The sequence below is a fragment of the Hemicordylus capensis genome, chromosome 2 (assembly GCF_027244095.1).
Source record: "Hemicordylus capensis ecotype Gifberg chromosome 2, rHemCap1.1.pri, whole genome shotgun sequence".
NCBI lineage: Eukaryota > Metazoa > Chordata > Lepidosauria > Squamata > Cordylidae > Hemicordylus > Hemicordylus capensis.
Window position 1 is genome coordinate 256,305,754 of NC_069658.1, and position 27,720 is coordinate 256,333,473.

Sequence of the window (27,720 nt, forward strand, 5' to 3'; positions counted from 1 at the left end):
TTGGAAATCTGGCTGATATTTTCCAAAGCTCTGCTGTTGTTGATGTGTGATGTTGATGTTATTTGTGGTGGATTCAAGGCAGAAAGGGGGCTTTGGGGGCAGAAGAGTGGTTCAGGTGGTAGTGCCCCAATGGGTGCCTGCTGCCACCCAGATTCCAAAGGAATTGGGAAAAGGGCTGAGTTTCAAAGAATTTCTGAAGTTGACATGTCTTTGGGGCAGATTTGGGGCAGAAAGGGGGCCTGAGGGGCAAAACAGTGGGTTGGGTGTCAGTGCCCCAAGGGGTGCCTGCCACAACCCAGATTCCAAAGGAATAGGGCAAAGGGCTGATTTCTTAGGAATTGTTGAAGTTTACACTTCTTTATGGTCGTCCCCCCAGGGAATAATGGAGGTTTCAGCAGACCCATAACTCCACCTGGGGGGCACTGGGGTGGCCAGGAGCGAGTGGTGGCATAGTGCACATAGGGTGCCAACCACCCCCATGGATTGCTAACCCATGGGGTGCTGGGTTTTGTTGTTTCTGAGGTGTTCTGAGAGTAGATTCTCTGGTAGCATGTAAGATTTTCAATGACAAACCATGAATCCACTCTCATATGCTACCAGAGAATCTGAATCTACACTCAAAACATCTCAGAAACAACAGAACCCAGTACCCCATGGGTTAGCAACCCATGGGGGTGGTTGGCACCCTATGTGCTCTACACTGCCGCTTACTCTGGGCCACCCTGGTGCCCCCCAAGTGCAATTATGGGGCAGGAATTATGGAGGTCCGTCATTCCCTATGAGGAAGAACTTTACAGACACACAAACTCCATTGCATCTTTAAAAATCAGCCCTCTGCCCAATTCCTTTGAAATAATTCTGGCAGCTTCCTTGCCCCCACTGGGCACTACCACCCACTCTACTCTGCTCTGGGCCACCCCTTTCCCCCCAACATGAACCTATACTTTTGCTGAAACCTCCATTCTTCCCTATGGGAAAAATCCTTTACTTCAAAATTTCCCCCAAAATCACCCCTTTGCCCAATTCCTCTGAAATATGGGTGGTAGTTTCCACCCATTGGGCACTACCACCCCCACCCACTAGTTTTTCCCCAAGGCCATTTTTAAAAATCCAAAACGTTTCAGATTCGGATTTTGCAATTTCGAACAAAAAAACAAAATTGGGGTTTTTCGGATTGGCTGATTTCGAATAAAGAACAAAATGGAGGTGTTTCCGATTCGGGCCAAAAACAAAACAGAAATTATTATTATTATTTAATATTATTTAGCTTTAGCCTGTTTAATTTTGCCAGAGCTCTGTTTGAAGCTAAGAATTTATTATACCAGAATGTCTAGAAAAGGTCCACAGTGAAAAGGAAAGGTTTTCTAAAGTTTATATTCTATTGTTACCATTAGAAATATGGAACCCTCCAAGAGCTCTGAAGGATATTTGGGAAGTGGATTTGGGAAGTCATATAGTGAAAGAGATTTGAGATGCCCCACAAACTCCCTTTCAATTGGAAGGGATGGAGGTCTCCAAGGTCTTAAGTAAAAGAAATCTGTAGGTTCTTGTCAAAGGTTTGGCTGCTGTGATCCCCAGATTCATGAAGACATGAATTAAGACAATAGAAGAGAAAGTAAATGGCAATCATTATGGAAGTCTGGGGGATTCCTGTCAGCTTCCATCCAAGAATTACAATGGAAGAATTACAATTTTACATCAGTGGCATTTAAAACGCCAGTAAAATTAGCCTATATCTCTCATAATTATGCTGTTCAATGTTGTAAGCAAAAGGGAACATTTTATCATATGTTGTGGTCCTGTGAAAAGGTGGTATGTTTTTGGCAGAAAATATTTGGAGAAATAAGAATTATAATGAAACAAAACATTGATTATTCTCCGGAATTAGCATTATTATATATCTTTGTAGGAAATAATGCCAAGTTAAAAAATAAGGAACTTGTAATTTTTTTAATTCTGGCAGCAAAAACAAAAATTGTTCAACGATGGAAATATTCTGATCAATTAACAATTGAGCAATGGCATAATAAGGTGTGGTCAATTGCACTTTTACAAAAGATCACTGATGAGATCAACTTCATGCAGGCTATGAGAGTAGAATAACAGTTTCACCATGTTTGGGTAGATTATATTTTAGGCTTGAGCCCAAAATGTTTTGGGCTCAATTTTGGAGGCCATTATAAAGGCCTCCAAAATGTTTTGGCTCCGGGGGCCGCTTTGGTGCTTTGTCGCTCCATTATTTCTAAGCCACTCGGGGTGGCAGCATTCCTCCCTGCCGCCCTGTTGTCCTCATCGGCCGGAAGTGGCCTGAAGTATCAATCATACGTGCACACGGCAGATGGTCACGTGCATGCAACGGGCACATGTAAGATCACTATTTCCGGCCACTTCTGGCTGATGAGGAAAATGGGGCGGCAGGGAGGAACGCTTCTGCCCCAAGGGGCTTGGAAATAACAGAGCGCCGGCGGGGGAAATGCGGCAGGAGGGGTGAGTGCACCCTCCCCCACCCTTAAAGGACTACCCCCGCCGCTGCAGAAGCCACTTCAGGCACATCCCTATTATATTTCTTATATTAACAGTACTAGATTTGATTCTGGATTTTCTTGTGACTTTTGGAAAACATTATTGTTAAATTAATTGTGTTATGTTACTGTTCTATGTTATTATGTGAATACTGCAAAAAACCAAAAAAAAAAAAAAAAAAAGCCACCCAAAACACTCCAACAACTCAGCAGGAAGAATGCAGATAAGGCTCACAGAGGTAATGCTTCCCCCTCACGAAAGATGTTGAGTCAGCGATAAGGACCTCGAGGTGTACCCATTAAAAGTACTGATTGGATTATTTGACTCTCCATCCATGTAGATTTCCCCTTCTCACATCTATGCACTCTATTCTCATGACAATCAGCCTTGGCTTGCCTCAGAAGTTCCCACATTGTTACACCCAGGAAGAGCAATCAGCAACAATGGAATCCTTGCCAGGTCCACCCAACACACCTTTTCCACAACAAAGGTCAATTGGAATGTTCCCCCAAGACATGAATTGGGGTATATCTGGCCCCAATTCCATGATTCAGTGTGCTCTTTGCATACTATCTACCTTGTAGTCATCAGCTGCATGGAAGATTTACTGTTCACAGGCCATAGTGCATGGACAATTCACTGTTCACCTCCTGCTTGAACAGCAGGTGGAGGCTGTATCCAGAAGTGCTTTTGCCCAGCTTCATCTGATTCGCCAATTACGCCCTTGCCTTGATTGGCAGGCATTAATGACAGTGACCCATGCCCTTGTTATCTCCCACTTAGGTTATTGTAACGCTCTCTATCTAGGGTTACCTTTGAGGACAATCAGAAAGCTACAACGGGTCCAAAATGCAGCGGCTCACCTACTCATGGGTGCCAGAAAATATGACAGGGTAACACCTCCCATACAGTCATTGCACTGGTTGCCTATTTGCTTCCGAGTTCAATTTAAGGTCCTGGTTTTGACCTTCAAAGCCTTGTGGGGTTTGGCGCCTGTCTACCTACAGACCTGCCTCTCCCATCCAGCTACATCCCGTCCGGACAGATCTTCTCAAATAGCCCTTTTGTCTGTCCCTGATTTCTGAGAGGTTCGGGGTGCTAGGACCCGTGAAAGGGCCTTTTCGGTTGCTGCCCCACTTCTCTGGAACTCCCTTCCCCTTCAGATTTGTTTAGCTCCTTCCTTATTGATTTTTAAATCTCTATTGAAGACTTTTCTTTTTTGCCAGGCTCTTGCCCTGTAGTTTACATATTTGGTTTTTTTCTTTTTTGTTAGTTACTTTAGTTTTTAATTTAGAGTGTAATTTTAAAGCTGTCTTGCTTTTCATGTTTTTGTACACCGCCCAGAGTCTTTCGAGTGGGCGGTATATTAAATGTTTCTAATAAATAAATAAAAAATAAAGAAATCATGCCAGCCTGTGTTCAGTTCTTCGTGCCACTATCCAAATCCGCTTTCTTGCCCAGCCTGATCTGCCCAGTCTCCCTTGCAAACATAGGAAGCTAGTTCCATGGAAGAAGTACCCTCGTGAATTCATCTTCCCAACTAACCCCTTTGGTCTCGTTGCACCCACCTTTGCCAAAGCTGCCCCTAAGGATCGAGGTCCTTCATTTGTTCCAGGAGCTCTGAGATCTCTTCATCCATATCAGGAGATATGAGCATTTGCTCCCCTCTGGATCCATCCCTATCCCTACTCTCCTTTCTTAAATCCAACCACCTCCCTCTCAGTGTTCCCTCTAAGGAGTGTGCATGTGTGTGCGCATTCAGCACACAGATGAAAAAAATGAGAGATTCCCACTCACCCACCTGCCTCTTCACTCACTAATGCAGGGGAAGGTGCCTCTCATCACCCTTGGTCTCCATTTTCCTCCTCCTCTAATTTTCTTCTTTCACTCCTATCCTTGCTTCCACCTCTCACTTGCCCTCCACTCTTGCAGTGGAAGGTGCCTCTCTCCACCTTCTGTGTTTGTCCTCCTCCTCCTCCTATTTCTCCCTCTTTCACTCTCTTCCTTTCTTCCTCCCTACTCTCTTCCTTCTTTTCCTTGCCCTTCTGTCTTCCTCTCTAATCCTATGTTCCCCGCCCCTCCCCTCAGAAGGGAAAACAGGGAATGGGAGCCCTGGGTGCTATGCTAGTTCAAGCATGGGACAAGGACTTAGGAGCACTGAGTTCAAATCCCCACTCAGTCATGCAACCAGGTGACTTTGGGACAGTCACACTCTCTTAGCCTAGTGTGTAGTAAGGATAAAATGGCATAGTGTATGATAGGGCAAAAGAAGATGGAGAAACACATGCAACACCCCAAAACCAGTAGTGGAAGGATGGGAGAGGAATAATAAAAAAAAATTAATACTGCTCCAGGGATCTGCCAGGACAGGGCTTTCCCCCTTTCCATTCTAAATCCTAGCTTCTTCTTTTCAGGAATGAATTCTACAATGTCTCATCCTAAAAAAACAGTTGCAGAAGCTTAGTGATAGCTTGAAGACACCCTGTCAAATCTCATCCCAACCAAAATCAGAAACTTTGTCTCACCCAAAGTGCAGCAAAGCAGTACCAAAACAATTAGAAGAATCTTCATCTTGCTCAGTGTTGTCAATGAAGCTTGAAAGATCAATGAGATCTAGTGGAAAGTAGAAGCAACCTTCAAATCAGCCTCTTCTCCACGGAGAAGCAAGTGCTGACTATTCAAAGCACAATGATATAGGGCATAAATCAGTGAAAGGAAACACCCACTTAATGGAAAGCAAATAGGAGGTGGTTATATACTGTCATGATACAAGAACCAAGTGATTTGCATATACTTTATTTGTATGCCAACCTTTAAAAATAAGATTTGCACAGAGCAGTTCACAGGACAAAAATGTGAACTGCTAATTGAGCAGAAAGGAAGTAAAAGGAAGTCTGCAGCAAGAGAAAGATGTAGCAGATACAAATGTACAGCTCTGTAAACAGGTACAGTCATTTCCCTGGCAGAGCCGCTCCTGGGCTGTGCTGCAAATGCAGCACCAGATGAAGTAACTCCTGAAGGGGCCCTGACGTCAGACACAGGGGGTGGGATCAGTGGGGCGGCCGCCAAGGCTGCACACAGGCTGCCGGCAGTCCCGCTCCACCGCTGAACATGAGTATGAAAGTACAGGTATCTTGCACACTCATAGAGCATCATTTCTGAATTGGGCTAATGTGCAGGTTGCATTAAAGGAGGCACAGGCATCCTTTTCCTTATCCTGGAGCTGTCTGCTGATCTGCTTCCATTCTAAACAGACATGCACAAATTGTCACTGCTTTGACAGTGACTGCTGCCATCCCTCACAAAGCAGCCCCAAGTGTGCCCTTTGCTGCTGCCTCCATTCCCTTCTGCCCCAAAGCAACCCAGGAGCTTGCCTTGGGGTCAGGGAAGTCAGTAGCCCTACTAGATATGCTGGCTGCAGGTGCTCCAAGCCCCTCTCCGGCCAGCCTCCATTGCCACATTCCTTTCTTTCTGCCACTCCCTAGGAACCGAGATGCTTAGCTTGGACAGGGGTAAGGCTGGGGTTTTGGCAGCAGTGGGTGTACCAGACAGAGATGCTGCCAAATTTCTCTTGTATCAACATCTCTCTCGAGAATTGGAATTTCTTTCTACAGGAATGGAAACAAATTCAGCAGCTTTCTTAACTGTTTTGCCCTTAATTTCTCACTAAGGATATGCATTTGATGTTGTTATTTTCTTCCTTTCCCCAGATGTCATTGTTGTGTTGTGATTTCATTCTTATCTCCATTCCTTTGTTTTCCAGCTTGCCTCTTAAGAGGCCAAAATGTTTTGTCTTAGAACCATTTCCAGTTGGGAATGCATGGAACATTTCATTCAGGGATAACTGAACTCAGAAGCAATTCACACAAGCACACAAACACACATACAATGGCAGTGTGCGCGCACACTTTTATGAATGGCTACAATGTGTGCGTGTTTTGTGTGAATGGCAGCAGAGTGTGTGTGGAATGGCTGCAGTGTGTGTGTCTCTGTGTGTGAATGGATGCAGTGTGTGTGTGTGTGTGTGTGTGTGTGTGTGTGTGAGAGAGAGAGAGAGAGAGAGAGAGAGAGAGAGAGAGAGAGAGAGAGAGAATGGTTGCAGTGTGTCTGTGTGCTTGTGTGAATGGCTGTGTGCTTGTGTGAATGTGACAAACTGCTCGGAATGTCCATACATTTTAAATTTTAATCAAGGATTCCTAATTCACAGAGATAAAGATAAAGGCAACAGAATGAGATAAGATATGGGGGGAGATTTTGCTGAGGAGCTACATCTTCTATTTTGATGTTGCAAAGGAAACTGCTCTTCTACGCCGGATTCGGGGATGGGGGGGAATAGCCTTGCCTCCTTCAGCACGGTGAGTTGTCCCTGCAGTGAGTTGTCCCATTCCTACAGTGGGTGTACCAGACAGAGGTGCTTCCAAATTTCTCTTGTATCAACTTCTCTCTCGAGAATTGGAATTTCTCTCTGCAGGAATGGAACCAAATTCAGCAGCTTTCTTTCCTGCTTTGCCCTTAATTTCTCACTAAGGATGTGCATTTGATGTTGTTAATTTCTCCCTTTCCCCAGATGTCATTGTTGTATTGTGATTTCATTCTTATCTCCTTTCCTTGGTTTTCCAGTTTGCCTCTTAAGAGCCCAAAATGTTTTGTCTTAGAACCATTTCCAGTTGGAAACACATGAAACATTATGGTGTCATTCAGAGATAGCTGAACGCAAAAGCCATTCACACAAGCACACAAACACACAATGGCTCTGTGTGTGTGTGTGTACCTGTGTAAATGGCTACAATGTGTGAATGGCTAAAATGTGTGCGTGGGTATTGTGTGAACGGCAGCAGTGTGTGTGTGTGTGTGTGTGAGAGAGAGAGAGAGAATGGCTGCAGTGTGTGCACCCACACTTTGCCTTGGGCTTTCAGTGAGACATTGGGCTGGGGAGAGATGCATCCAGCAGACATTTAACAGGTACAGTTTCCCTAATCACTTCCTAGAAATGCCCTGGATGAATTTCTGCCTGATGCTTCTCTGATTTGACAAAGTGTGGGTGCAGGGGCGTAGCAAGGTTGGAGTGGGTCCAGAGACGAGATTTTAAAATGGGCCCCTCCACTCAAAGTCCAGGGCCTCCGCACACCCCAGGCCCCCAAGGATTTAAGTCTGATATTCCAAAATAAGTATGCTGCCTGGAAATACATTTCACTGAATACACACATGCACACGTCACAATATACAGTGATATACATTGAGTACTATACATCTGTGCTACTTTTAATGCCTAGAACACACTAGAAAGACCAATTATTAAAATGGCCCCCTCGCTGCAAATTAGCAAAGGAGACTTTCAACCATGCAGGGTGAGCCTATGTTTGTTTTCTCAGAATTCTGAACAAATTCAGTCAAGTTTGATTCCAGGAGGTTTTTCACAGGAGACTTTTAAAGCCCTTTAACACACATCTCCTCTGGAACGGAGGTGCTGCATTCACATGGCCAGATTTACCCTGAAGTCCCTGCGAGTTATTGGGGAGCAGTTCACACACAAGAAAAATAAAATAAAAGCACCACACATGCTTCACAGTTCTCACTCAGACCTTCTGGGTTGCAAAACAACTTGAACATAAGTGCATTTATGAATGAATGAATGAATGAATGAATGAATGAATGAATAAAATAAATATAATACTGTTTGTTCCAATAGTTTTTGTAATTTTCTGCCATGAAACAAGCCACTTATAGGACTTTTTAGATAGTTTTTTTTTAAGCCAGCAAATTTTCCAAGCTGTTTTAAAATAAATATTCAGAGACTTCTCAGTCCCACCCCCCATATCAAAGCCCTATGGCAAGCAGATCCCTATATATCCGGGGCGGGGGGGCGGGAAAGGTAACCACAAAAAGGAGTTCACACTCTACCTGGCATGAGTAGGCTGGGTTGGGCAGGGCAGCAAGGGGTCTTCTGCTGCAGAGAACAGTGGTGGCCACTCTGGCTGCCTCCTCCTTCCTATCCTTGGCTTGCTTCCGGCCCTACTCGAGTTCAGGCTTCACAGAGGCCTACACGGAGGCCTCCGTGGAAGCTCCGCCCACCCGCCGATCAGCTGAGAAGCGGGAGAAAAGGAGCTCTTTGCAGCAGGGCCAGGAGAACAAGCAGGAGAGACGGCGAACAGGGCAAGTGGCTGAGGGGCCTTGGGGAGTCACGTGAGGTGCCTCTGGGGGGCCCCTCCAGTTGTTACGCGTGTGTGTGGGTGTGGTTCTAAAGCCACCATCATATACCAGACTCTACCAAATCTTCACAGCCTATGTGGTGCCGAACTTAAGAAGGGCCCTTAACTTGAAATTTTCATTCTTTTTAGAGCATGAGTCAAAATGTAAAGCATCTTAACTCTCATCTCTAACCAGAGGTTTTTGGATTACTGATATATTTTGGCAGTCACAACATTCTGAATGCATTTCAATTATGAGCTAATGTGTATTGCTCAATTAATTAATTTCAAAACTTGTGTTCTTTTTGTTTGTGTTTTTTTGTTCCAGAAGCAGAGAGAGCTGTTCTCTCCTACCAGTTCCCAGTAGTACACGTCTCTCTATATGTAAGGACACATCAGAAGCTGTGTTGGCTGCTGGCCTCTGGAGCAGCAGGGTAGGGACAGAGGGCAGGAGAGAAGAGATACTAGTCATAATCTTTGTTAGGCAATAGCTGCTGGCTCTCTTTTATGCTATCCTTGATTCTTATTGTTTGATGTACCTTGCTTTGCTGTTCTCACATTTTATTGTTATGAATGGATATACTAAAAATTAATGCATCTATTTCTCTTGAGGCCAGACATATCACATGGTATTCATGGCTCTCAATAATTCCAGTGGACCTTGAGGGAGCACTCACGGTTTTCAGTGGGCAGCATTCTTATTCATTTTAGTTCATCGCAGTTATTAATCCCTTGGGGGGCTTTCCCCCTATTGAGCCCCAGGGGTAGTTGAACTCAGAGGTCCTTGTTTATTATTTCCATAATCAATTTGAAAGCTTACAGCTAAAGAATAAACCTGTACCAATGCCCAGTTCCCTGCAGGGTTGATTTAAAATATCTAAACAAGACCTAGATACTTGGCCAATATCCCAAAGATTGATTTGAGACCTTTCTGTTAGGGCAGAGAGGCCTGCCCAATTCAGTATTACAAATTGCAGATCCTCATTCCAAAGACCTGTCCAGTTCACAAATAGGTGACACCAATAGTCTTAGGTATTCAGCTTGAGATCCATGTATGCTCAGGAGCTATACTGGACTCAAAGACAGTTGAACTCACTACCCACTGGAGGCCCTCTGGCTCCTTTGGAAGATATAGCAGTTTCTTGGCAGAAGGTGGGGGGAAAGTACAAACACAAAATGTCTTCGAAATGTTTACTTATAAGCCAAATAAAAGCATTACAAGAAAGTGTGAGTGCCTTTGTGTGTCTCTGTGTGTGTCTGTAAATGTTGAGTGACTAACAACTAGTATTGTAAAGAAGTCAGGACAGCCAGAGAGAGAGGAGGAGAAAGAGAGAAAGAGAGGATGGGAGTAGAAGGGGCACGCATGAGAGAACAGAGTCATGAATCTTGTGCTTGAAAAACCGGGACTTTTACACACATGGCTTTCAGCTTGCATCCCTTCCAGAATGGAGGGTGCAACACCACATATCAGCTGAATTTACCCCAAAGTCCCTGCGAGCTGTCAGGGACCAGTACATACCAGATTCTGCTTTCCCCCCAAATTACTTCTGCCCATTCTAGCTTGTCCCGAATTATGTCTGTGGTAAAAACGATCCTCTATTGGTGGCAGCTTTTTTTTTAAAATCGAACTTTCTGGTAAGCTCCACCAGTTCTCCTGCAATGTGTGGAGTGGTCATTGCCAGTAATTCGGCATTTTTCAAAATTTGTACTTTCACAAGGCTAAATGAAAGCTAAATTTTGACAACACAGTTTGACAGCTGTGTTGGGTGTGGTCTGCTCTGAGTGGTGCTCTGAGTGAGTTGAAGCCTGGTCACCATAGGAACATAGGCTTTACATATGCAGATGTTCTTGCAGGATGCCTGGAAGCTTAACAATGGAGACTACAAATTTGATGTAATCTGAGCCCTTTGTGTCTGGGCTGATTCCATGAGGCTGCATTTTTCTTCATCACAGAGAGAAAGCAATGATTTCTACATTAAACTTCGATGGCCTGTTAAATGACCTGGGGTGGGGAGGGGTGACATGAGGTGATGAAGGAAGTCACAAAGGCAAGTTCATTATAAAAACCAGCAAAGATTTGTGTCTGATTTGGCAGGTTTGGGTTAAGCGTTCAATGCTTTGATCCGGCTGCTTGGCAACTTGTTTCCCTGGTCTTCCACAACTAGCTGTCAAACTAACAACAACAACAGCAAGATCCAACAGTGAGCATATACCTTACCAGCCCAGAGCATGCATGCATGCATTTAATATATTTATCTGATATATCTATATCCCACCCAAATCATATGTCTCTGGGAAGCTCACAAGAAAATACAAATTAAAACAAAATAAAAAGACTAAAACCACAATCATTTACAATTTTAAACAATATTAAAACTATCAAAACAGTATCTAATTAAAAGCCTGGGTGAACAAGTGTTTTGACTGCTTTTTAAAAAGTTGTCAGAGTTGGGGAGGCTGTTTCTTTGGCAGGGAGTGCATTCCAGAACCTCAGGGCAGCAGTGGAGAAGGCCTGTTCCTGATTAGCCACCAGATAAGCAACTGCAGACAACCTCTCCTGATAATCTCAATGGGCAGCGGGGTTCATAGCGAAGATGACATTATCTTAAATACCCAGAGCATGGGCAGTTTAGGGCTTTATAGCTTATAACTAGCACCTTATATTTTGCCTGGAAACTTACCAGCAGCCAGTGTAGCTCTCTCAGTACTGGAGTGATATGGTCTCTCCGAGATGACCTACAGACCAACTTGGCTGCTGCATTTCTGGACCAACTGCAGTATCTGGGCTACAAACAAAGGAAGCCTCATATAGAGTGCATTGCAGTAGACAAGTCTGAAGGTTACCAGCAGATGTACCACTGTTCTGTGGTCATTTCTCTCAAGAAACAGACAGATAGAATATCAGCTGAAGCTGATAGAAATCACCTCTGGCCACCGCCTCAAACTGGGAGACCATTTGCTTCGAGGTTAAGATAATACAGATATGTGCTTACAGAAGAAGAGGTGTAGGCAATCACAGACCCTCAAGGCACTACTGTTGAAATCCCATTTGCAGGTATTTCCCAGGACCCAACAAGCCTATACAGAGTTCAGAATTCCCTTGATCAGGGAGTCTGCAACCATCTTAGGTGTTGGCCCAGCAGTGCTAATAAAGATTTAAGTGGAGCCTAATAAGTGCTCAACACCCCCCCCACACACACACTTTCTGGAAACAATAAAGCACCCCATTCAGCACCAGTTTAAACACCTTTGCACAGCAGGCTGTCCTGCGCAACTAACTCCAACTACACAGAAGTACTACCAGCTGGGGAAAGGGTGGGGAGAGAGGGAATGAAAGCGGGGAAGCATAAAATTCCACTAGCCAAGAGAAGAGAAAAGCGTTAGTGGGGGGGGGGGGCACCAAGAGAAGAGAGGAGGAAGAGGAGGAGGAGGAGGAGGAGGAGGAGGAGAGAAGCCCACTGGGTCTTCAGTCACTCAGTAAGTTCAAGAAAGGAGCAACCAGGCAAACAAATGCACTTGCTCGGAAGGAATACTTGCAACCTAAACAGAAAAAACTACAAAAAGCCATTTTCTCTGAGGAGAAGGGAGCTTGCTTCATCCCTTCCCTTCTCCTGCAACCTCCTGTCTTCCACGATTGGCCAGAAAAGGTGCCAGTCAAGCTATCCTGTCTTCTTATTGTTTAGGGTGTACCCTAAAATGGCCTGCTTGTCAACCCCCCAACTAAGGCTGTGTCAAACAGCTTGTACATTTAATTTTACTCTCCCCGCCCTTTTGACAGGTGAAAAGGGTGATGCTTAGGGGAAACTCCAAACAAGCAGGATAGCTTGACTGGCACCTATTCTGGCCAATCATGAAAAAGAGGAGGCTACTGGGGCAGGGAGAAGGGGCAGAAGCAAGCTCTTTTCTCTTCAGAGAAAATGGTGCTCTATCCCCTTCTTCTGATTTAGCTTCCTAATGAGCACATTTGTTTGCTTGTGGGGAGGGGAGCACAACCCACCCTGCCCTTACTGACCAGCCCCCCCGATCAAAAATGATGGTTTTGGATTCATGCCTGGTACTCAACATTAATGTGTTATTTAATATCTTCTACCTGTTTTTAGTATCTTTTATCTGTTTATTGATGCTTTATATGTTTGTTAGGTTTTGTATGAGTATGTTTTTAGAAATGTCTACAAATATTTACTAAAGATATTTACTGAAACATATACTTACACAAAATAGGCCAAATATATGATGGGCTGGTTCAGACAACAGGTGGAATTGTGGTTAAATGTCGGTTCCATGTGCCATCTCCCAGCCTCAGGAATTTCAGCTCCCCCTTCCTTTGCTTGTGTGTGAGTCAGAAGAATTCTACTTCCAGCTGAAGTTAGGAAAAAACCTAAGATTTGTTTTGATGTATTGAAATGACCAGTCTTGATTTATTCTAACCCACTTACTTGAAACAAGCTGGGATGTGAAACCAAGGTTTGAAGCAGATTTCACATTACTTGTTATAAAGTAATTTATTACTCTACAGAAATTTTTCCTCAGTATAAACACAATTTCATTAAATTGATGATGTCTGTGGGCATGGACAGAAGTTCATTTGCCTATCACTTAATGGATCTGGACATCTTAGGAATTATTATTATCATTATTTATTTATTTATTTATTTATTTCTGGTGCTTGCTAGGGCTGTAACAAATTATAACACATATTCTAGAAAGTGATTTAAATTCCTTATTGTCTATTTGTATTTTGTATCTGTAGTATGGTGTAAAATAAACTAAAAATGTATAGCTAAAGAGAAAATGTACCCAAATGTGCCTCTGGTATAACAGGTACAGTGATTGTATACAAAGACAATTCTAGTGCACTCCTCCTCCCTCCATGCTGCACACTTCTGAATGGAAATGGAGCACATCATTAATGCACACATAAATGTGCCTGTCATTATAAGTAAGTAAGTGAGTAAGAGTGCACGTAGGGAGAGCTGCCGCTGCTGCCATTGCCAGGTTGGGGGTAGGTAGGTGGCCGGAATACAAAAGATACAATGAAAACTCTTAACAGATTTAAGACAGTAACTTTAAACTGTCAATACTTCAAACTCCAGAGTTCTCCAGGTAGGGCAGGAAAAGACCCCCACTGGAAACCCACGAGAGCTGCTGCACATCAGTATTGACAGTATGGAACTAGAGGGACCAATGGCTGAACTTACTGAAAGGCAGCTTCCTACATCCGTATGTTGCTGCCATTCTGTGCACCAAGGACCTGTTCTGATGAGTATGTGAACCATTACATAAGGTGTGACTTGCCTTCCACTAAACCACTGGGAAACAAGCCCTCTTCTGATAAATCAAGATTTCTCCATCTCTTTATGGATTGGATCTTTTGGGACAGTTTGTAATGTTCTCCATGGTTACATAAGAGACTGTGTGCCTGGTTTTGGCAGCATGTATATTGCACAAGGTGAGCTGTTTATACTAAAAGAACACATGCATCTGTACAGAAGCACATGAGGTGGGAATGAAAATGCTCTAAATCACAGAGCTGAAACCCAAAGCTTCTTGTCATTTTCCCTGATGATACATTTCCTTATGAAAAGGGGCAGGACAAAATTGAAGGGAGAAAGGAAGGGCAGAATTGGATGAAGACCATATCTCCACTGGGGGAGGTCACCTCCTTTGCATGTAGTAGTCTCAGGTTCAATCTCTGACATTGTTAGTGGAAGGGATCTCAGTCAAGAGGGCTGAGCTGAAGACTTGTGTCTGATATCTTGGAGAACTGCAGCCCAAAGGACAGGAAATAATTATAACTAGCTGACCCCGCACAGAGCATCTGTGCAGTCTTTGGGGCTGGCTGTTCCCCCTTCCCTCCTGCCCCACTCTCCCTCCCTTCTGCCCCACGCTCTTTTGCCCTTCCCTCTGCCCCACACTCTCTTACCCTTCTGCGCTATAATGGTGGAGGAGACCCGACGATGGTATTGGCGAGCTGCCTGTTGCTTTGGTGTGTTTGGTTTAGGGTGGTGGGCGGACTTGAGATACTGCTTTTGGTTGAACCACTTGGACTGGCAATTCTGATCTGCATTTATACTTGTCTGTATCTGATTATACAAAGAGGAATACACATAACTTTATAGGGAATAAATTATATAATGTAGTTTAAAGGCGGAAGAAAAGGAGGAGGGGGATTGCGAGAGGAGAATGTTCTGCAGGAGGCAGGGGGGGTGTAGCTATAATTGAGCAAAAGGATTTAAGGAGCCCGCCCCCCCAGCTTTGGAGGGCCCCCCAGCTCCAACCCTCCCTATTTTCTTCGTTATCTCCCTCACTGAGGGATGCAAGAGGGGTAAACAGAGCCCCCACTCCCCTAGCTACTATCTCCCTGGCAGGAGGGAAAAGAGTGGAGGAGGTGACAGGCAGGGCGAGTCCTCCCTTTCAAAGATCCTCTCTTTTAGGACCTGACTGATGCTACTTCTCAATGCGGAGTCTGACGTTGGTATAAAGCAGCTTCACCCTCGGCTCTTCTAGCCTGCGCCTTGATTTTTGAAACCGTCTCCATTTGGGATGGAGATGATGAGCTGTGTGGGTCACATCTCACATAACCCCTAGAATCACGTTCCCCCACCCCCAAAAGAAAGATTAAAAGACCCCATGGTGGAAAGATTTCCGTGAGGGGGAGGGGGAGAGCAAGGAGGAACCGAGGAGCAGAGCCCTGTGGGATCAGGAAGATGCGGAAAGCGCAACCGGCTACCTCTCTCCCCACCGCCCCAGTCTCTGGCCAGGCGAGTGCCACGGCTCGGCCCGCCGCCACCGCCTCGCCTCCGCGGCCGGGCCAGAACCCGCCGCCTCTCTCCCCCCACCCCAGTCTCCGGCGGCATGCCGCCACGGGCGGGCCCACCGCCAGGCTGAGAGCCGCAGCGGCCAGCTGGGCCGCCAGCGGGGCTGCCGAGAGCCACCGCCGCCATCTGTTGGACCTGCCAACCCCCACCCCAGTATCGGGGCCCGCGCTGCCGCCTCCTCGCTCCTCGTCCCTCGGCCTGTCCTCCCCGTCGCTGCCAGGCCGTGCCCGCCGGTGGCCATGGCTGCCGCCACCGCTGTTCTCCTGGGTGCGCCTTACCCAATCAGGTGCCCCGCAGCCCAGCCAATCAGCTGGGCTTCCGGGACGCACGTTCGAAAGGCACACCCAGGAGAATTATATATATAGATTGGAACATATCAGTTTGGGTCCTAGCAAGGGACCGTAGTAGTTTGATTTGTTTGCAGTGGTTTGTTTTCACCATCTCCCATCAGAACCTGCCTGATGATTATGAGCTCCCACATTCTGCTCCCACTTTCTGGGATGAGAAGGAAAGCTGGTCTTGCAATAAGCATTAATCGTCCCCTTTGATAAAAAGGGTCCACCCTGATTTTCATTGGAATGGGAGGCTACATGCCTGAGCACTGTAAGATATTCTCCTTATTCCCACAGTGGGGCCACTCTGGGTTGAGCATCTGCTTGCTTACATGCATAAGGTCCCAGGTTCCCTCCCTTACAGCTCTAGATAGGACTGAGAAAGACTCCTGCCTGTAGACCTGGAGATGGCACTGCCAGGCTGTGTAGATAATACTTATCTTGATAGACCAATGGTCTGACTCGGTATAAGGCAGCTTCTTATGTCCACTGTGAGGGGCTGGTGGCCTTTTGGATGTGATGCCTCATCTCCAAAATGCACACAACAGGGTGCATCTTCACCTGGCACCATCCTATTTCTTTTTGGTGCCATCTTGAGGGGCATCCAGGGAGCAGGCGGGGAATGACACAGGGGAGGCAAGGCCCATGCCTGGGGCAGCTGAGAAGCATAGGGATATCATATCTGACAGATGTATTTCCTCCCAGAGCTCCTCCCATAGGAGGGGAGAAGCTGTCCTCTGGGAGGAACTACATCCCCCAGACATCCCTGCACTTCCCAGCTGCCCCACATGCATGCCCCACCTCTCCTGTGTCAATCCCTGCCTGCCCTCTGATGCTCTTGAGATTCATAGAGGCCACCCAGCTCTCTCCACACCAGTGCTGGGATGGCTCTTAAAGAACCTCCAATCCCACCACACTACCTGGGGCTGCTACCCTGTGAACGGCTGACCCCTCATGTTGTGGGGTGGGGATTCCAAAATGGAATTCCAATTTCTTATTCATGCACAGCCCTAATAATAGATCTTCTGCTCCTGCCTTCTGTCATGAGGTGGCTGGTGGCCATTTTGCTTGTGATGCCCCATTTCCAGAATGTACAGATTGTGGTGCCAGTTAAAAACCATTCCGTTTGCCCAGGCCTTGAAGAACTTTAAAGCTTTTACCTCATACTGTAATGCAGCTCATAGGGGCAGCTTATCTATGAGGCAAAGTGAGGCAATGGCCTTGGATGGTTCCTGTGCGATGAGGAGGGGGTGTTGGCATCCCACTCTGCCCCCATTGCCTGTAGGCATTGCCCCCTATGCCTGCTGGCACGACTCCCAAGCTCCTGTATGACAGCCACCCTATGTCCCAGCCCAGCTCCCCAAACCCAGGCCGGCATAGGGGGTGACCCCATCCCTGTCCCTCTTGCCCATGCGTATTGCTCTTCCCAATCTCCTGGCTGCCCTGCTTTCTGGGCACGCCAGTATTTTATCCTGCATTTCACCAGCAAGAAAGGAGCTTCTAGCTTGATTACATGGATTTCTTTATCTCCTGTGAAGAGAAGGAAATGGAAGCCCTGCCCTCACATCTGCACCTTAAAGCCCCAGTCTGGCCAGAAGGTTAGGGCAGTTGGTAAAAGGGGAAGGAGGGCATGCACCAGCGAGCAAGGTGGGGCTGTCCCTGCTCCTTGGGGCTGGTGTGGGCATCAGGTAACAGATCAGCATCAGGGGGCATGGTCAGTGGCATCTTGGCATCACTTCAGGCAGCACCCCTGCTTGAGCCAGCACTGGTTGGAAGGAAGGGGAAAGAACTTCTCTCAGTCAACACTTACATAGAAAACCTCCCCACTCCCAAGCATCTCTGAGTGATGATCAAAATAGAAATTCAGAGAGTTGTTGGAAAGCTTAACTCTGCCTTAGAGAAATCATGTTTCAGAACGTTATGCCTTCTAAATCTAATCACTTTCCAGTAACATTCTTATTTCACAACCCTGAATATTCATGTCGTTGGTATGTCCCCATGGATGCCACCTACCACCCAAATTTCAAGGTGGTGGGGCACTTGATTGATATTTAATGATTTTTTATAATTTATACTGATTTTCTATATTTATACCATAGGGAATAATGGGGTTTCGAAGTTGTCCTATCCTAACCCTAACATAGACCCCCAACATTCATTTTTAAAAAGAAAAGCTAAGTTTTATCCCTTGTGGAAGTGGAGTTATGGAGCAAAATCTGCAGTCATTATTTTTTAAGTGTTTAGATTCTTTGGTTTATAATAAGAACAGCCCTGCTGGATGAGGCCCAAGGCCCATCTAGTCCAGCATCCCGTTTCGCAAAGTGGCCCACCAGATGCCGCTGGAAGCCACAGGCAGGAGTTGAGAGCATGCCCTCTCTCCTGCTGTTACTCCCCCGCAACTGGTACCCAGAGGCACCCCACCCCCAAGGCTGGAGGTGGCCTACAGCCCTCTGACTAGTAGCCGTCAATAGTCCTCTCCTCCATGAAATTATCCAAACCCCTCTTAAAGCCATCCAGGTTGTTGGCTGTCACCACATCTCGTGGCAGAGAATTCCACAAGTGGATTATGAATGGTATGAAAAAGAACTTCCGTTTGCTGGTCCTAGATTTCCTGGCAATCAATCTCATGGGATGACCCCTGGTTCTAGTGTTGGAAGAGGGAGAAGATTTTCTCTCTATCCACATCCTCCACCCCATGCATGATTTTATAGACCTCTATCATGTCTCCCCACAGTCTTTTTTCTAAACTAAATAGCCCCAGGGGTCGTAGCTTTGCCTCATAAGGAAGGTGCTCTAGGCCTTTGATCATCTTGGTTGCCCTCTTCTGCACCGTTTCCAGTTCTACAATGTCCTTACTTAGATGTGGTGACCAGAATTGTACGCAGTACTCCAGGTGTGGCCGTGCCATCATTTTGTTTAAGGGCATTATAATATTAGCCGTTTTATTTTCAATCCCCTTCCTAATGATCCCTAGCATGGAATTGGCCTTTTTCACCGCTGCTGCACATTGAGTCGACATTTTGAACGAGCAGTCCACCACGATCCCAAGATCTATCTCCTGGTCGGTCACCGACAGCTCTGATCCCATCAGCATATACTTGAAGTTGGGGTTTTTCATCCCAATGTGCATCACTTTACACTTGCCAATATTGAACTGCATTTGCCACTTTGTGGCCCAAATATCCAGTTTGGAGAGATCCTTTTGGAACTCTTCACAATCAGTTATGGATTTCACTACCCCAAAGAGTTTGGTATCATCTGAAAATTTGGACACATTGCTGCTTACCCTTGCTTCTAGATCATTTATGAATAAATTAAAAAGCACCAGTCCCTTTACAGATCCCTGGGGGACCCCACTTCTTACTTCCCTCCATTGCGAAAACTCTCCATTTATACCTACCCTCTATTTCCTGTCCTTCAACCAGTGAGCAATCCACACATGTGCTTGTCCCCTTGTCCCATGACCGCTAGGTTTCCTCAGGAGTTGTTGATGAGGAACTTTGTCAAAAGCTTTTTGGAAGCCCAGATATACGATGTCAACTGGATCACCGTGATCCACACACTTGTTGACACTCAAAGAACTCAAAAAGGTTAGTGAGGCAAGATTTACCTTTGCGGAAGCCATGCTGGTTCACTTCCAGCAGGGCCTGTTCTTCTATTTGCTTTACAATTTTATCCTTGAGGATGCTTTCCATCAATTTGCCTGTAACGGATGTTAAGCTAACCGGCCTGTAATTTCCCGGATCACCCCTGGATACCTTGTTGAAAATCGGTGTTACATTTGCTACTCTCCAGTCCTCTGGTGCAGAATCTGATTGCAGGGATAAGTTATATATTTTAGCAAGGAGGTAGGCAATTTCGCATTTGAGTTCATTGAGGACTCTTGGATGGATGCCCTGGTGATTTGTTAGCTTTCAGTTTTTCCAGACAGTCTAGAACATCTTCTCTTGTCACTTCTATCTGGCTCAGTTCTTTAGCCGCCATCCCCAAAATGCCTGGTTCAGGAACAGGTATATGCTCAGTATCCTCTGCTGTGACAACGGATGCAAAGAACTCTTTTAGCTTCTCTGCAACCTCCATATCCTCCTTCATAATCCCTTTCACTCCCTCATTGTCTAATAATAATTGTTTCCTCATTGTCTAATAATAGTTTTTCTTCATAATTTGTACTTGAATCAATTGGCACATCCCTAAAAAAATAGGTTAAATAAATAAAATAAAGGCCCAGGTGAGTGGAGGGGCGGACAGCAGCATATCCAGCCTGTGAGTGTGTATCTAAACAAAGTCGGGCTTATGATGAGGGCAACAGAGATTCAGATGTTTTCTGTGTCTCCAGGGAGGGGTTAGTCACAAGGGGGATAAATCCACAAGGCAGAGGAGAAGGGTTAACCCTTCCTCTCCCGTACTCTGAGGCCAGACCTGAGGGCCCTAACAGGATGAGACTATGCTCATCACCCAAGGCATCCACAATGACGATATTCCATTTCCTGTCTTGGATTTGAGGGGGCGTACACCAAGGTTCACCTTTTAAAATGTGGTCATACCCATTATTCACACAAAAACATGTACATGTACCTACACCATATGCAATGTCTGAACAGAGTTACTCTACTGGAAAATAAGTCTTTTCAAGAAGTTGTTCTTCCGAGGGATTGGTCCTCAGTTCTCGCCCACCCCACTTGCAGATCATTCCAGACCAGTAAGAAGACCAGTCCTGTCTCTGTATCTCTCTCTCTCTGACACACACACACTCCCTCCCTTCCATAAAGACAACACAGGTCTCTCTTCCTGTCCAGCCCATTCTGCTGCTGAATTCCACTACTCATATAAATATATTAAATATCTCATTTCCCTCCCTGCCCCTTGGCTTGCTGAAATCACTTTCCCCCCTTCTCCTCTCCTTGTGCTTGCAAAACCTGGCTCTCAGATCACTCCAAACCAATGAGCAGCCAAGTAAAACTGATTTTAAAAGATGCCTGGCATGGAGGTGGGTGGGATTTGGAGCACAACCAGCAAGCAAATGCTGTAGTAGAGCCATTGGACATTGGAAAGTGCAAAGTTTGTAGTGACTTTGCTTCAGGGAGGGGATACTGGTGGGGGAAGAGCTGAGTCAGCAGCAGCTGAGGAAGGTGAAGCAGACTTTCCCTTCTCCCCTGCATCTTTCTCCAGCACAGCAATCTTTTAAGCAGAGGGAGGGAAAGATTCCTACTGCCAAGGTACACACGGAGACCCAGAAAAGGGGAGGTGAAAGAAATGGGAGAAGAAATGCAGCAGTGGCAGTGCTGCTGGCAGTCAGAAATTTGCTGCCTCAACACCCAGCTCAATGTGGACTTGAAGAGAGCGAGCATATAGCATGTGCACAAGGGGTGTGGCAGTGACAATGAGGTGTGCACAAGTGCGCTGCTGGCTCTGGGGCTGCAGATGGCTGGTGCTGCCTCTCAGAGAGTGATACATGGCTGGGGTGGAGGAGATTCCTTCTGCTGGGGCCTGGAGGCAGGAACCTCAGAGGTGGGGTGTTGCTGATTGGGGCCGCATATTTAGCGAGAGAGTGGTCCCATGAGGACTTTGGTCCAGAAGTCCATTCAGAACAGTGTTTCTTGGAATCTAGTCTGAAATGCATCATTGAACAGTAAACTCTCCAAACCTAATGTGGTTTGGATTTAGCAGAATTCATCACAACTTCAGCTTAGCGATAGGAAAAAGGAAAGATCATGTCGTCAAGTCGGTGTCGACTCCTGGCAGCCACAGAGTCATGTGGTTTTCATCGTAGAATACAGGAGGGTTTACCATGGCCTCATCCTGTGCAGTATGAGATGATGCCTTTCAGCACCTTCCTATATCACTGCTGCACGACATAGGGTAGGTGTTTCCCAAAGTCTGGGGAACATATCAGCAGGGATTCAAACTAACAACCCCTTGTTCCCTTGGCAAGTGACTTCCCTGCTGCACCATTAGGTGCCTCAGCAATAGAACCCTCAAAATGTATGATGCGATGCATCTTGCTTGTCATGTTGTAGTCCAGCACAATGTACTTGAGCTCTAGATGATAGCTGGTCTGTCAATATGACCGGTCTGCTGTTATCTAAATATCTGCAAATGGTGATGAATGATTTAGTAGTAGTAGTAGTAGTAGTAGTAGTAGTAGTAGTAGGCAAGGGGCCCATTAGAATGGTCCACCTGAGAAGGTTATTGGATCCAATAGAGTTCCAAGAAGCCTTGGAGGGATTTAGTGTTGGCTTTGCTGGTGATCCTGTTGATGCTCTGGTCGAGAACTGGAACAGCAAGCTCACCAGGGCAGTAGACATGATCGCACCTAAGTGTCCTCTGCGACCTGCTTCAAAATTGGCCCCTTGGTAAATGGAAGAACTATGGGGGCTGAAGTGGTGAGGTAGACGACTGGAGCACAAGTGGAGAAAGACTCGACTCAAATCTGACAGATTACAACACAGAGCAGATTTGAAGATCTATGCTCTGGCAATACGGGCGGCAAAGAAGTGATTCTTTTCAGCCAGTATTGCATCCGCAAGTTCATGTCCGGCGGAGTTGTCCAGGGTTGTGAGAGGGCTAGTGAGTGCCCCTCCTCCCTTGAATCAGAATTTGGAACCATCTATTACCTCCTGTGATGTGTTTAATGATTTCCTTGTGGATAACATCTCTTGTATTCAGGCCAACTTAGATTTAAACCCTTAATTACTGCAGTGTCTGAATCAGAGGTGTCCAGCGACTCCTCTTAGGTGGTTTGGCTGGATCAGTTTCAGTTTGTGACTCATGAGGATGTGGACAAGCTGCTTGGAGTGATGCGGCCTACCACCTGTTCTCTTGACCCTTGCCTGACGTGGCTAATATTATCTGGCAGGGAGGTTGTTGTAAAAGGCCTGGTAGAGACCATAAATGCTTCTCTGAGGGAGCGCAGGATGCCTCCTTGTCTTAAGGAGGCAATTATTAGACCACTTCTGAAGAAGCCTGCTTTGGATTCCTCAGAGTTTAGCAATTATAGGCCTGTCTCAAACTCTGTTGGTCCTTTTGGACCTCTCGGCGGTTTTCAATACTATCGACCATAGTATCCTTCTGGAGTGTCTGAAGGGGTTGAGGGTGGGGGGCACTGCTTTGCGGTGGTTCCACTCTTACCTCTGGGGCAGATTCCAGATGGTGTCTGTCCGGGACTGTTGTTTTTCAAAAACTGAACTTTGGTATGGTGTCCCTCAGGGCTCCATATTGTCTCTGATGTTGTTTAAAATCTACATGAAACAGCTGGGAGAGATCATCAGGCGATTTGGTGTAGGGTGCTATCAGTATGCTGATGACACCCAATTTTTTTTCTCCATGTCAACATCATCAGGAGAAGGCATAACCTCCCTAAATGCCTGCCTGGAGGCAGTGATGGGCTAGATAAGAGGTAACAAGCTGAGACTGAATCAAGATAAGATGGAGGTACTTATTGTGTGGGGTAAGAACTTGGGAGATGATTTTGATCTTCCTGTTCTGGATGGGGTCACACTTCCCCAAAAGAAACAGGTATGCAGTATGGGGGTGATTCTGGACACAAAACTCTCCCTGGTGTCCCAGGTTGAGGCGATGGCCACAGGTGCCTTTTATCAGCTCTAGATGATACGCCAGCTATGTCCATTTCTTGAGATAAATGACCTCAGAACAGTAGTACATCTTCTGGTCACCTCCAGATTTGACTACTGCAGTGCACTCTATGTGGGGCTGCCTTTGTACGTAGTCCGAAACTGTAGTTAGTCCAGAATGCAGTGGCAAGATTGGCCTCTGGGTCATCTCAGAGAGACGATATCACTCTTATCTTAAAAATCTACACTGGCTGCTGGTAAGTTTCCGGGCAGAGTACAAGGTTTTGGTTAAAACCTATAAAGCCCTAAACAGCTTGAGCCCTCGGTATTTAAGAGAACGACCTCTTCACTATGAACCACACCACCCATTGAGATCATCTGGAGAGGTTTTCTGCAGTTGCCACCGGCTCGTCTGGTGGCTACCCAGGGACGGGCCTTCTCCATTGCTGCCCTGAGGCTTTGGAACACACTTCCTGCTTTGGAACACACTTCTCTTAAAGCTTTTAAAAGGGCAGTCAGGATGCATTTGTTCACACAGGCTTTTAATTATATATTGTTTTAATTGTGTTTTAATAGTTTTAACCTTTTAATTTTAATTGTTGAAATGTTTTAATTTTTTATTGGCTGTTTTTATTGTTTTGTTATCCGCCCAGAGAACTTGTGTTTTGGGCGGTATAGATATGTATTAAATAAATAAATAAATAATAAATACTAGTAATTGCAATAGGCTTTCAAAAGATATGGTGGATGCACCCACATCATGCTGCAGATCTGTGTTGACCTATTCTAATGATTAACATGAGAAAACCCAGGAACAGCAGTACAGAAAACTTCTGGTCCCCTCATGTGGCCTGAGCCAAAACTGTTTACAGCTTTATAGGTAATCACCAGCAATTTATATTTTGCCCAGAAATGTATTGGCAGCCAATGTAATGCTTTTGAAATAGGAGTAAAATGCCGAACCCGGCTGCTGAATTTTGCATCAGTTGCAGTTTCTGGACTACATATAAAGGCAGATCCACATAGAGTGCATTGTAGTAGAGAAGTCTGGAGGCTACCAGCAAATGCACCACTGTTGTTATGTCATTCTCCTCCAAAAATGACCATAGTTGGTTGTAATGATCAGGCAGTAACAGCCTTTCCTTTCCTGTAAAGATTGAACCGGAAGTGAACCCTTTCCTGACTGACAGGAAGTGACCTCTGGGGATCAGCCACTCAGCACATGGTGACCAGGAACTAGAAGGTCTGGTGGCAGGAAGTGAAGCGGGTCTTTGTTCTCAGAAGGGGCCCAGAGGGAGATTGGAGAAGATGGGGAGTGGGCTTTGTGAGCACCAGCCATGAAGTCTGGCTGCCTCATGGCCAACAGCCTGGTGCAAACATGCCTCAGTGTGGATTGCTCAGGAACTCACACTACCAAGTTTGATCTTCACGTGTAGGCTGCATGTGGAAGGTTTTCTGTATTTTTCCATTTGGTCAAGAGAATGAGAGACTCCCTGGACAATCACCCAAATCCAGGGAAGGGAAAGCTCTGTAATTAGGATGTGGTTGCAACGTATTTTCTACCAGTTTAAGTTTAAAGGAACAGCCTTTGTTGAGTAAATGTGGTGGGAATGAATCAGCATTTTTCTTTCCTCTATGTGGGCTTGCTCTGAGACAAAGTCTGGGCTTAAATCTACTATTTGCAACAGTGGTGTATCAGCTGATGCTGGTAAAAATTACCTCTGGCTAGTGCCTCAGCCTGAGAAACCAGAGAGAGGCCTTTATCAAGAAGCACACTGCCATACTAACCCCTCAAATGGCCTCTGCGCAAGCATGGAGATCAACCTTGCAGTGGGGTGTGGGACAGCCTCCCCATTGAATGCCACTCCTCATTGAATGAATCTGGGGTTTAAATGGACCATAAACATAGGGTGAGCTTCTCTCCTCAATCCCTACAGATCTTTTTCCTGTGTGCGTTCCCACAGCTTGCTCCGGTTTTTCTCTCCAACCAATCACATTCCAGAGGAAGAGGTGAGAGACCTTTTTGTTAAGTTTGACAGATATGGAAAACTGGTGAGACAATTTGCCAAGCATTAACTCGAACCTGCCGAATCTGACCCAAAGCTTTGGTGATTTTTATAATGAACATGCCTTTGTGAGTGCCTTCATCACCTCATGTTTCCACCCCCACCCCAGACCATTTAAGAGGTCATGGAAGTTTAAAGTAGAAATCATTGCTTTCTCTCTATGATGAAGAAAAATGCAGGCTCATGGAATCAGCTCAGACACAAAGGGCTCAGGTTACATCGAACCTGTAGTCTCCATTGTTAAGGCATCCTCTAACAACATCTGCATATGTAAAACCTATGTTCTCATGGTGACCAGTGCAAGGTTTGAAAAAAGCTCAATTACTGGCAATGGCCCCTCCACACATCACAGGTGGATACCGGCATACCGGAAAGCTCAGTGTGTGTACTGGTCCCTGATAGCTCGTAGGGGCTTTGGGGTATATCCAGCTGATATGCGGACTCGCACCCTCCATTCTGGAGGAGATGTGAACTAGGAACCATGTGTGTAAAAGCCCCAGGTGGCTTTGGAGGTGTGGGGGAAAGAGGGTCTTAAACCCATGAGCTCAGTTACAGCTCCACCCCTGGTTGCCACACTGCTCTGTTGGATACTTCATAAGGTGCTTAGGGCACTCAGAAACTTCCTCCTTGCCTCCTGCTTCACAGGGTTCTCCTCCTGCTGGCTTCCCAGTATCTCCAGGAAACCCGAGTCAGTTCTCAAAAGCCTCTTCCAATCCTTACCACCACCACTACCTTCAATGTGGGCTTTCTCCAAATTATGCCTCCCATGTGTTCCTGTCTTCAATCTCTTCCTTCCTTCCTTCCTTCCTTCCTTCCTTCCTTCCATAAGCTTCACCTGGCCCTGGGCCTTCCCTTTTCATGATTGGGGATCCTGGTAAAGTCATAGAAGCCCCTCTCATGTGGGCTTCCAAGGCGTCCTGCCGAGAGCTCCTTTCTGTGACTAGATGCTATTGTTTTGCCATCCATACATCTGTGGTTGTCTGCATGCTTGCAACACTACACAATGCTCAAAAATATTATGTACAATTCCAAGTTTCTCTCTTGATATGGAACAGAATGGGAGCCCTCCACAGCAGCACACAATTCCCTTGGACTCTTGGCTTCCTTCAACATTTGCATGAGTATAGTGTTTAGCAATAAAACAAGATATTTTAAGGAAATGCTCCAAGACATACATGGGTTCCTCGTGAAACTATAAAGCTGTGGCAGCTGCCATAATACAAATATATTAAACAAAATATATACTGTGCTTTTGGATGCTTGTTTATCATTCCATCTTCATTTATTTCAGCAGCCTGATAACCATTCAAGACATAAGCAGCTAGGCTAAATCTACCAAAGGCTTCATCCAGGAAGTTAGGCCTCGAGGTTACTAACAGGCTAGGCTCACTTTGCCATTAGCAGATTTTAGGTTTTAGATGTTATAATACCTTTTAGCATTTATCTGTTGTGCAGCAGGAAAACTTCCATATATCACCAGCATATCTTAGTTTTGTGTTACATTTCTCAAAATCTTCTCTTTGAAATCCAACTATGTCTGTAGAAAGTAAAGAAAATAGCATCATCAAGACATCCTTTTAATTGGAAGATGTGAATTGGCGGGCGGGTGAGACAGAATTTAAATCAGGAGTAAATGTTGACCAAAAAATGTGTGATTAGAGCTTAATTTGTGCCAGGTCTCAGCAATGGACAAGGTTTTAATATGTCAATAAATGATTCTGGGATCAAAATGCCTTCCATTTCAGAAAAAGGTTAAGGTTGACTCTTGACTGGGAGAGGGCAGGGCTTCCGGTCTACAGATAGTGTCGGCTTTCTCCTCCCTCAGTCCATTCTCAGCAGGCAGGTGAGTTATTCGCCAGGGACAGGGGTACTTAAGAGTTCTGCACTGGGGGATCAAATTTTTAAATCTGGGCATGTTGATCTACACTTAGTGGCGATTCTCACGATCAACAAAAATTGGGCTAGGAGAGTCTAGCCCGATTTTTGTTGACCGTAAGAACTACCAGGCTTGCAGCCGAGCCCGGTGGTTCTTGAGCGGGTAACTCGCTTGAGAACCAATGCTAAACATCAGGTTTGAGAAGCGAGCGCTCCAGCAAACCAGCTTTTTAGGATTGTGAGTAGCCGTGGCTTGGCTTCAAGCTGCGGCTACTCATGAGAAGACCCCCGACCGGGAGGCGAAAAGCTGCCTCCCGGCTCCGGGGGTCTCCCTAATATGCCCTGCA

At 45.8% G+C, this 27,720-nt stretch overlaps 1 protein-coding gene across 21 annotated transcripts in view; it reads right to left on the reverse strand.

Annotated features, from left to right (window-relative positions):
- Window positions 1–27,720, reverse strand: part of LOC128344935 (uncharacterized) — an 83,877-nt gene that overhangs the window by 48,517 nt on the left and 7,640 nt on the right. For 14 of the 21 annotated variants that reach the window (XR_008316130.1, XM_053296045.1, XM_053296044.1 and 11 more), the window contains 2 exons: window positions 26,929–27,035; window positions 5,049–5,136 (listed from right to left, as the gene is read on the reverse strand). Coding sequence is in view for 19 of the 21 variants with exons in the window: in XM_053296045.1 (XP_053152020.1) it covers window positions 5,049–5,094 (46 nt within the window). In the remaining 2 variants the exon portion in view is untranslated. Of the gene's footprint in view, window positions 1–5,048; window positions 5,137–8,424; window positions 8,607–11,392; window positions 11,498–12,923; window positions 13,121–14,634; window positions 14,795–19,471; window positions 19,612–26,928; window positions 27,036–27,720 lie in introns of those variants that run through there. The other 7 variants (XM_053296046.1, XM_053296031.1, XM_053296033.1 and 4 more) reach the window with 7 other exon arrangements.